Source organism: Lipotes vexillifer, unplaced genomic scaffold, assembly GCF_000442215.2.
Source record: "Lipotes vexillifer unplaced genomic scaffold, Lipotes_vexillifer_v1.1 scaffold1996, whole genome shotgun sequence".
Lineage (NCBI taxonomy): Eukaryota > Metazoa > Chordata > Mammalia > Artiodactyla > Lipotidae > Lipotes > Lipotes vexillifer.
The window spans coordinates 101,989-113,419 of NW_006783628.1; the positions used below are offsets into that span (position 1 = coordinate 101,989).

The window sequence follows — 11,431 nt, forward strand, 5'->3', positions numbered from 1 at the left end:
GTGCCTTTCAGGCACATCCTTCATGTGAAGGTGGGAGTGGGGAGCCTAAAAAGAGTCTCCCTCTAAGCCAGTGCTTCTCAAACTTCAATGTGCATAGGAATCATCTGGGGATCTTGTTAAAATGAAGATTCCAACTCAGTAGGTCTGAGTAGGGCCTGGGACTCTGCATTTCTAATTAGCTCACAGGTTATGCTGATGCAGCTGGTGTATGCACCACATATTCACTGATAAGGATCTAAAAATCAAATATGTTGATGGGTCTGCTGAACTGCTAACGCAGGGCCTGACAAGAGTTTCCTGGGAGAGAATTCAACCTAGGAAAGAGAGACTGCAGGTGAGATATTAACCTGTGAGAATAGCACAGTTTCTACCATGCAGATATTTCCCCCCGGTCTAACCTGTAACATATGAATTTGGTAAGAAGGATGCTTATGTATGCAAAAACACACAAACCAACAAAATATACATAAATGATCATTTTGCTTAAAAAGAGTCTGAAAGGTACTAGTCTTAAGTAGCACTAGGGGTATACTCACAGGTAACAGGGTAACCGTAACACTAAAGTGAAGAGAGGGCTTTATCCACACTTCTATAGAGGTCAAGGGTAGGTGGGCAGTGACTCCAGAGAAATTGATATGGCTTTGGCACCTTACACCCTCCAGCTCATTACACAGTATCAGTAATGAGTACAGGACCCAGGAGAAGAGGCACAGTGCCCAGCAGACATGGAAGTATCCCGGAGAGAGTGGCACCTATCTCTCAGCTGCCTGAACTTGTTCCTGGGCACAAGTGAGACCTCGCTCAGTTCTCCTCTAAGAGTCTGATTCCATCCACGTACCTGCTAGTGCATGAGAGTGGTATGGGAGCCATTCCTCCCCCAGGTATCTGGTGGGGGCTAGGTCACAACACATCACATATACTCGGTACCTCATTTGATCCACTTGGTAGTCCCATGAGGCAAATATTATCCCCATTTTACAGATGACAACACTGACCCTTACAACAGTGTGTCTGTTATAACTACCAAGTTGATTCCTCTAGCTCTGGGTACCAGAGTTAATATGAGTTTTACCTATTATTGTACATTCTAACAACAGGAATATTGTGTCTTCATTGCTCTCAAAAATGCACTGAACAGTCCAATCACTTATCATGTATTGTTTTCTGGTCTTAGTTTTTTTTATTTTTCAGTAAATTTCTTTCTTTATTTATTTATTTTTGGCTCCGTTGGGTCTTCATTGCTGCACGCAGGCTTTCTCTAGTTGCAGCGAGCAGGGGTTACTCTTCTTTGCGGCATGCGGGCTTCTCATTGTAGTGGCTTCTCTTGTTGTGGAGCACAGGCTCTAGGCACGCAGACTTCAGTAGTGTGGCTCACAGGTTCTAGAGCACAGGCTCAGTAGTTGTGGTGCATGGGCTTTGTTGCTCCACGGCATGTGGGATCTTCCCAGACCAGGGATTGAACCTGTGTCCCCTGCATTGGCAGGTGGATTCTTAACCACTGTGCCACCAGGGAAGTCCCTTAGTTGTTTTTTAATGACTAACATAATGCATATCATTTAGGAAAAAGCAGAGATGAGTGAGCAAAGAAAAGAAATATAAAGAATCACACATGGTTGGAGCCATAGGATGGTAAAGGACTCAGAGAAAGGATAGCAGTGCCCATTGACATGGTTCCAACTAGGAGAAGACATGGGGATGGGCACATCTGCAGAGGAATGGCATGGAGGTAGCATCAGGTGACTGGACTTATTTTTGAGTGCAGGTGAGACCTATTTTGGGCTACCAAAGCAAGAAAAAAGCATCACTTAATTTTTAGTTTTTTCTGTGCACAGATGCATTACACAAACATTTATACTTTTTCAGAAATGGTTTGATACTATATATTCGATTCTGAAAACTGTTTTTTCTTTATTGCTATTTCACATTGTACCATGAACATCTCTTCCATGCATGTGGGTGAAAATCCCCTACTGAAACACAGAGAGCACTGTAGTTAGATCAAAAGGCTGCTGGTAATGAGAGTGACACCTAAAGCAAAGTATCAGCTTAAGGTTAAAGCACATAGCTTGGCAAATGCCTGCCAGGGAAAGCAGGGTCAGCGATATTCTCATCAGAGAAATCAGAATTGAAGGCCAAAGGCATTAAAGATATGGGATATCATGTAAGCCCCTTTGTCCCCTGCCTCTGCCCCTCATTCCCCTGACACCCCGTTGCCCCCTTGGGGTGAATAGATCCTGTACATCTGTTTGCATCCAATGAAAACCACCCATTTTCTGTCTTTTCCTTAGCTCTTCCTGAGCCCTTGACATATCTGCACATTCTGTCATCATCTCCTCAATGCCCAGATGCCTTTCCTGTAAGTTGTCCTGATAGTCCTTGGGGGAATCGTCCGTCCCCCTGTCCGTTTTTCTTTTTGCTTTCCGGGGCACATAGTCTTTAGCGGGGCACTTTTTGGCAGCCCGCAGCTGACTCTCTGGCTTTGCCTGGGATTCCAGCTTGCCCTCACCGTGTGGTTTTCCCTCAGCTTCGGACTTGTCCTGCTTTTCTCTCTTCCTCTCATCTTCTGGTTGTCCCTGGTCTTCTGGCCATCCCTCATTCTGGAGCTCTCCCTCGTGTTCTGACTTCCCCTCCACTTCCGGCTTTAGTTCCTCATCTGACTTTCCTTGATTTTCAGGCTCTACTTCATTTTCTGGCTTTCCTTCACTTTCCAGCTTTCCTTCATTTTCATTGCAGAGTTTTCCCATGTTGAGATGTCCCCTCGCTTTCCTGTCCTGGGGGATGGGATGCGGTGGGGTGGGCGGAGAGAGACAAGAGGAAACAAGGGAGACTGAGGCCTTGGGGGTGGAATGCAGGTCCGGATAGTACTGGCATCTCACCCTTGTCAGCGTTCCCCTGACCTGGCCCAGCCTAGTGTGCCTTCTGGCCACCCTTTACCATACCATTCCTCCTGCACTGAGAGCCAACCATTTCCCTGGCAGGCCCTGCCACCTTGTACCATCCTTCAGCGTGGCAGAAAGTGTGTATATTATATATGGGGGGGATGGGCAGTGGGGCCCTCAAATTCTGCCCAAGCTGTGCCCTCCACATCCGGCTCCCAGCTCTGTGCCTGTCCAGTGCCTCTCCCTCCTTCGGCTGACCTGCAGGGATTCTGGAAAGGTTCCTCCTCCTTTTCTACCCTTGCAGAGTGCTGGGAACAGACACGCAGACCTGCAGACAGGAGACAGAGAGGGGCTGCACGGTCAGCAGATTGAGGTCCCTTTCCTGAATCAGGGCCCTCCTCATCCAACGGTTCCCCCCGACCTCCCCTGACCCCGCACCTCAGTCGCCAAATCTTTTTGTCAGGCCTCAGGACCAGACCAGGATGCTTTACAAACTGTTTGGGTCGCTGGGACCCCTCCCCGGCAGGCAACCCGCCCCACCCCCACCCCTTTACGCGGAGATCAATATTTCCTCATAGGCTCAGAGTGTGAGAGGGGGTTTATTTCCAGAATTTGCCTACGTTTCAGGGTCGCACTGCGGGGGCGCACTCCCCGCCCCCCCCAGTTTCAGGCTCGAAAATAGATGGAGGGCGCAGAGGAGGGGCGTCGAAGAGGCGGCAGGGCCAGTTGCAGGGTCCTCCCCCCACCACCTGCCCACGCCACGCCCCGTGCCCTTCCTCACCCATCTCGGGACCCCTTCCCCTCTCCCTGCTGCTCCCGGATCCTAGTCCCATCCGCTTCCACCCCCACCCGGGCCGACAGCAGCGCCCACCTTCACACTGACCTGCAGTGCCCGGGCCGGGCCTGCGCCTCCTCTGGCTCGCCTAAGCCCACTCGCCCCTCGCCCGCCACTCAGACAGCTCCGGGAGCTGGTTCCGCGCGGGCAACGCGAGCGACGGCGCCGGGACCAGATTGCAGGGTGCCCGGCCAGTCACGTGAGCGCCACGTCACCGGAGCTCGGTCTCCCCCCCATCCCAGAAAGACCGGACAGCTGAGGACTGTGTGGGAGCGGGACGGTTGGAGAAGGAGTTACCGACAGAGCAGGTTGGGAGAGGCTTCCTGACTGCAGGTGCTTTACCTGGCGCCTCTCAGGTCCTCACTCAGCATCCCTCTGAGATGCCCTTTATCCCCAGTTGTGACAGCTGATCACAGGGAGGGTACCCGACTTCTCCAAGAGCGCTCCACACGGAGCCCCACAGCCCGTTTTCAAGACCAGCTCCGTCTGACTCCAGAGCCCTGGTGGTGGTGCCCGCCAGGTAGCTGCGCTGCCTCCTTGAGTAGCAGCTATGTCCTGAGCCTCTGCTCTTCTCGGTCCATGTGTTCTCTCTCCCTGGCTGATCTCTGTTCATTTCCCTCTTAACACAGATGATTCCCAAATCTACATATCCAGGTTATTCCCTCCCCTGAGTCTCAGACCTTCTTTGCCAACTGTCTATTGTACACCACCGCCTGAATGTCCCTGAGGGACCTCAAAATCCATAACCCCAAACTGATTTTACCAACTTCCTTCTCGCCTTCTCTGTTCACTTCTCTCCACACTGGAAACTTTCACTCCAACGTTTAACCTATTCTCATCTAGAGAGAAGGTCAGACAGCTAAAATGTTAAAAAAGAAAAAAGGATGCATTAAAACATTTAAAAATATGGACCACAGGTGCACAGATGCATCGTGTAACCCAAGTTTGTCCGTCTTCCTTCTCTTCCATTCCCTTTCTTTTTTTTTCCTCTTTCACATTTGTGAAACCACCACCCAACCCAAGACTAGAAAACTGCCAATAGTGTAGCTTCTACAGTGTGGTCACAGACACACACACAAACACACACAGGGTATACGTGTGTCTGAGTATTCATATGTGTAACTATGGGACACCACCGTTTCTATTTTGATTTGCAAAATACCACATCTTGTCTACACAATTATTAATTACATGTGTGACACAACCAATTCTGATTATATTTCTGATGCATGTGTTTCTTATTTTAGTAAAGCATTTATCTTCCTACAACATTTTGTTCCACCAAAATGTGTATTCTCATTAACACATTAACACCACATAACAAGTAATTTTATCCTCAAAGTTGAATTTATTACCTGAATTCACACTGCCATTAATAAGAAGGCTACATGTTTCCCTTTCATCAATAATACAAAAAATGCATTATTATTGTATTATTATTCCATTAATTTGATGAAAGTAATATCAAATCACTGTTGCTAGTAACTGATTTTCTTTGTAATCATCTGATGATGCTGATTTTAAACTATCATCAATAATTCTTTCCTAAGTTCTTTTGCTAACAGAGCCAACATATTAGGAGCTATCGCTCCTACCTTTGAACATGCACACAAAAACTTGGGATTCAAAATTTGAATAATTAAATTAGAAGAAAAATAATTTCTTCTAAATTAGAAGTTCTGTTCATAGAATGAGAAGTCAGCACAACTTCTGCACCTGTATGTACTAAACTGACATATTCTTTTTAAAATAGCTACTACCTTCTGAAGTAGATGCAAATGTTTCTTCAGCAGGTTTGTAGATTTGGGTTTTCTTGAGGTCAATAGTATCACTACAGTCCCCTTGGTGCATAGTAAATGTCAGCAAACATTTTGTGGGAGTTAAATGTTTATCACCAAAGAAAACAGAATTTGTTACTTAATTTTTCATTCAATCTTATTCAAAGATTGAAGAAACATTTCCAACAATAAAGTAAATATAGATGTAGATTTACACTGCATAATAAATCACAAAACCACTGTACCAAGGATGTTCAAGCTACATGGCAGCACAGCTCAGCTTTTACTTCCCTCGCATATTTCTCATACATTTTCATGCATTTTAAATGTCCTTGGCATGGTCATGGCCCAACTAGCTAATCACATATAACCAGCAGAGGTAGCAGCATCAAATGCTTTTGTCACTACCACTCAAGACAAAAAGGGGCTCGCTCTCTAGCTGCTCCTGTGTGAGTTTACTTCATTTTAACAGTGAACACTCTGCATGTTGTCCTTGAAAGGGATGTGTTAATTATGTTGAATTAGAAAAGAGACTTTGCAAATGTGATTAAGTTAAGAATTTTGAGACAAGAAGAATATCCCGGATTATCCAGGTAGGCCTTAAATACGTTTACAAGTGTCCTTTTAAGAGGGAGATAGAGGGAGATTTTACTACAGAAGAAGGCAATGTGACAACTGAAGTAAGATGCTAAATTGCTGGCCTCAAAGATGGAGTAAGGAGCCAGGAGCCAAGGGATACAAGGAATGCAGCTCTATAAACTAGAAAAGGCAAGAAAATGGATTCTCCTCTAGAGCCTCCAGAGGGAACACAGCCCTGCCAATAAACTTGATCTTAGCCCAGTAAAACTGATTTTGAGCTTTTGACTTCCGCAGCTGTAAGATAATAAATGTGTATTGTTTTAAGCCTTCAAGTTTGTGGTTATTTTTTTACAGCAGCATTAGGAAACTAATACAAGTAAACAAGGTCTACTAAACCCATTCAGGCTTACTTTTGTAACAAAGAAGAACAACTCTTACTCTATCTTGAAACTATTTTAGTTCTTACCTTTGTATTCTGCTGTTAGTTGCCTTTGCTTAGTCATGCTAGCTCTGCATATAACCACATTAATCATTGAAGGAATTTTGCCTGCAGCTTGGGGTGTAGGTGATAGCTCCCTTTTGAAAAAACTCTACCTCCCCCCCACAGGTGATAAGGAAACAAAAACAAGAAAAATTAACGTTTGTCTTATCTAGTTCTGCAGGAGCATCTTGACCAGACCTGATTAACTTCAATGGGAGTCAACCAACCAAGAACAAAGATGTTTCATAACTTCCCTCAGACCACTACCCAGGCACAGCTGCTTAAGGCTATTCCTCACCACCTGACCTCACCTCCTCCTGCTTCTCCTTTTGCTAGCATAAAAGAAGCTTGAATTCTACCCCAAATTAACATGGTTCTTTAGGACATTAATCTGCCATCTTCTCAGTTTGCTGGCTTTCCGAATAAAGTCGATTTTCCTTGTCCCAACACCCTGTCTCTCGATTTACTGGCCTGTGTTGTGGCAAGTGGTGTGAGCTTGGACAGTAACACATTAATGTAAATATCAGCAATAATAATACATTGTTTAACAATGAAGATTTTTGGATAAATGTTAAACTATATGGGATGCCAGGTCAACAGGCAGCCCTTCTGTTCAGGGCAGATCAGGAAGTGTTTTTATCCTAGAGGTAGTTCATGTAAAGCCACATGCCCCACTGCCTGGCACATAGCAAGTGCTCAATTAGGGGTGAGTTTTCTTAGTTTCCTAAATGAGAAAAACCACGCCTTTTTAAATCCTATTTTTAGACAATTGTAGATTTACAGGTACTTGTAAGAAACAATAGAGAGAGAAGTCTTATGCCCCTTACCCATTTTCCCTCAATGGTAGCTACAATAAAATATCACAACAGAAAATTGACCTTGATATGATGAAATAAAATTCATAGTTTAAGGTAAGACAAGAAAAATTTAAACATAAAAATTTTTCTCCTCTTCTTTGGTCCCCCTCCCTCTCCTCTAGTGTTCATTGTGCATCTGCATTATGCATTGACCAGACCTCCCCAACAGCAGAAATACCTGCTCAACCACAAAGGACAATTTTTCTTTTTCTGATGCCAGCCATGTAACTCCTTAGAAGATAACATTCCTTTCTTAATCATGTAAGGGGTCATGATGACCCACCATTCACCTTGTACATACAAGCATCTTTGGTGAACTTTATGTACAATGCTAATATATCACTTCCCTTAAAGATAGTGATTGGTGAAGAACAGGCTGGTCATATGACCTGGGGAGATACTGGGCGCCCCACCTAATGGAAGGTCTTAGCTTAAACACTTACTTATGACCTTACTAATGTTACTATGTATATTACTTGTATTCTGCCTATTTTATGATTGTTTTCTTTTCTTGCATTACCAAATGTGTGACTGAGCCTCCAATAAAAATAATGAAGACTAGGAGACTTGAAACAATTGACCAAATATGTAATTCTATATGAGAGTAATGATTGTAATAGTGTAACTCTAGGTATGTGAAGAAGCAACAAGAGGGAATCTTTTCCTGGACCATAACAAATTAGTAAGACATGCGGTCTAGAGAGTTTTAGCTACTGTTAATAGGGCTTAGTCCAGTAATAGCACATTGAGTGGCCTGTCAAAGAAATCCTGGCCTGACCTGGGAATGAGCATTTCTAACACCATGGGACAAAATGGTCATGAAATGTCTCCCAACCCTTGGTCATATTTATGACTATGAGGGAGCTGTGCCAACTAAAGAAGGTTGCTTACCATGAGGCTCTACAAGTCTCTGACCTTCAACACACCCTGAAAGGAGTTTAGGGTGGAGATCAGGAATGAGGCACTCTGTGCTCTGGGACAAGTGGCAGAACTGGCCTTCACATAGCTAGATATTTTCAGGAGAAAATTTTTATGAATCCAGTTTCTTGCATCTTCTCATACTTAGAAAATCACTAAAACCATTAACTAAGATATCTGTCCCTTGCAAATAGCATTAACCTTCTACCAAGATGTGTGCTTGATTGTACATACCTCTTCTCTAAAATCACATATATACTGGTCTCCCCTTTTACCTCTTTGGAACAGTACCCAGTGCTTTCTGAAAGATTGCCTCCTGGGTTGTAATCCTCAGGTTGGCTTGAATTAATTTTCCATTTCTTTCTTAGATTGACTATTGATTAATTTTTTTGTCAACAGATATAGCCCACCAACCTTATTCAGATTTCACCATTTTACATGCACTCATTTCTGTGTGAGTGTGTGTATTTAGTTATATGACAATTTATCATATGTGCTTTCCCAGATGGGATCTCATAAACCCCTACATCTATCTGGGATGTTATCCAAAAAACAACCAGCACAGGGGAGATTACTTACCCAAGACCCTATGGTGTGCCTGGCCCCCAGTGTTCTATTGCAATGCTCCACTGCAAAGCGTTTTCTTTATGGGTCACATTGCACAAATTATTCTTGAGAAAATAACATACAATTAAAAAGTAGGATGGGGAAATATATGAAATAAAATGGTATGGCATGATGGTTTTCTTTTGCAAACCCTACGGAACTGGCCTAGTGATTTTTTTTCTTTTTTCTAAATTATCAGAGAGATCACACCCATACATAGAAATGACACTGAAGTTAATACTTAATGTAAACTTGTACATTTTCTTAATTAACATTTCCCCATGATTAACATGTAATCATGCTATTTGGATTATGTCAAATGAGTCTTCTTTAAAGGAAGGATGGTTGTGAGAAAGGAAGGGAACTAACATCTGTTGAGTACCAAATAACTATATGCTGTGTATGACACTTGAAATATTTTGCTTTTTAGCTTCTCACATTTATTGTGTGATATAGATAAAATTATTCCCAATTTACAAATGAGAAGAAGAAAACTCAGAAACATCAGGTAATTCTTAAACATCTTCCCATAGGTATAGTGATCACAGAAAAACTAACTCTGAGCCAGTAGTTCTCCTGAAATAACACACCGAATCCTTTTTATTTTGTGGTCATGCGGGACTTTGGGATAAGTGTTTTGAAATGTGTATGTTCTTTTTTTGTGTGTGTGTGGCTGTGTTGGGTCTTCGTTGCTGCATGCGGGCTTTGTCTAGTTGTGGCGAGTGGGAGCTACTCTTCTTTGCAGTGCATGGCCTTCTCACTGCGGTAGCTTCTCATGTTGCAGAGCACGGGCTCTAGGCACACAGGCTTCAGTAGTTGTGGCTCATGGGCTCTAGAGCACACGCTCAGTAGTTGTGGTACATGGGCTTAGTTGCTCCACAGCATGTAGGATCTTCCTGGACCAGGGATTGAACCCCAGTGCCCTGCATTGGCAGGCAGATTCTTATCCACTGCGCCAGCAGGGAAGCCCGAAATATGTATGTTCTTGATAATTCATGCATGTATGGATGGATACTAATACTTTTCTTTCTTCAAGTGGACATTTCCAATAAATATAAGCATCTAGATCTCAGAAGAAAGATCTGGGACATGAATATTGGCTGTAGTGTCTAGCAAATAATATACACCCAATAAATATCCATTGAAATAATAAATATATGTATCAGTGAAAGATATTAGCCATAATTCCTTAAGAGCCCCTATAACAAAATAGCAAAATGGACAAAATTTGCACAGATGATGAAATGTAGCTGGTCAATAGCTACAAGAAAAAGTTCAAGCTTACTAATAATTTAAGGAATGCAAATAAAAGCATCTATGTAAACTTTTATCACCTATCATCTGACAAAAATTAAGTATAGAAAGAAGCCCCCAAAATGGACCAAAATTTACACAATAAGAATTTTATTTTTATTTTTTATTTTTTTTTGTGGGACTCGGGCCTCTCACTGTTGTGGCCTCTCCCGTTGCGGAGCACAGGCCCCGGACGCGCAGGCTCAGCGACCATGGCTCACGGGCCCAGCCGCTCCGTGACATGTGGGACCTTCCCGGACCAGGGCAAAAACCTGTGTCCCCTACATCAGCAGGCAGACTCTCAACCACTGCACCACCAGGGAAGCCCCACAAGAAGAATTTTAAAATTGGCTCTGTACGTGTGTGGAGAGAGAGAGAGAGAGAGAGAGAGAGAGAGAGAGAGAGACTCAATTTCAATACAAATCAAGGAAATAGAAGCACCATTATCAATTAGGCATGAGTTTAAATATTCTGGTGACACCAGGAATAGAAGTGAAGTGAAGAAATGAGAATTCTCATATACTTTTTGAGAGAGTTTAAATTATTGAAATAAATAAAATCCCAGGGAATATATGTGTAAGCATGTAATATAGGAAAATGTTCTCACATGTACAAGAATAGGCTGACAAAAGGATATTCGCTTCAGCATTGCCTGAAACAGAAAACAAAAAGGGGTGAAATAAGCAGTCCAAAAACCTTTGTCTGTCTGTCTATCTATCTATCTATCTACCTATCTATCTATCTATTCCTTACTTAATAGATAATTTCAACTAGTTCATGATATCCATACAATTATGACTCACCAAGTCCATATCTCACTCCTGATATCTGGGTAATGTTATTTGACTTGCTCTGCAATTCATTCTTTTCCCTTTAAAATGCATTTCAGAGAACTTTCCATTAATGAATGCACTTCATAATTTATTTAAATATTCTACTTTTTTATGAAAATTTAGATTGTTTCCAATTTTCTTTACCTCTATAGGACACAGCTATACTACATTGCTTAACTTCCCTTGTAATTAGGTGAAGGTCATGTGTAGCAAGAAGTTTTGGTGCCTCCTATCATATCTCCTTGGCATGCATCCACAGCTATTGTGGACAGTTGCCTGTGAGCTCACACTGATAGCAGTGTCCTACTCAAGCAGGCCACTTTCATTCACCTTCTTGTATCAGATTCTTCTCATTCGACTCAAGCAACTCTC

The 11,431-nt window shown here is 43.0% G+C and overlaps 1 protein-coding gene across 1 annotated transcript; it reads right to left on the reverse strand.

The window, feature by feature from the left end:
• Positions 1–2,191: 2,191 nt before the first annotated feature.
• Positions 2,192–2,744, reverse strand: LOC103079496 (transcription elongation factor A protein-like 3). The gene is given in 2 exon segments (XM_082931043.1): positions 2,192–2,221; positions 2,223–2,744. Coding segments are annotated over 2 exon segments (552 nt in total).
• Positions 2,745–11,431: the final 8,687 nt, after the last annotated feature.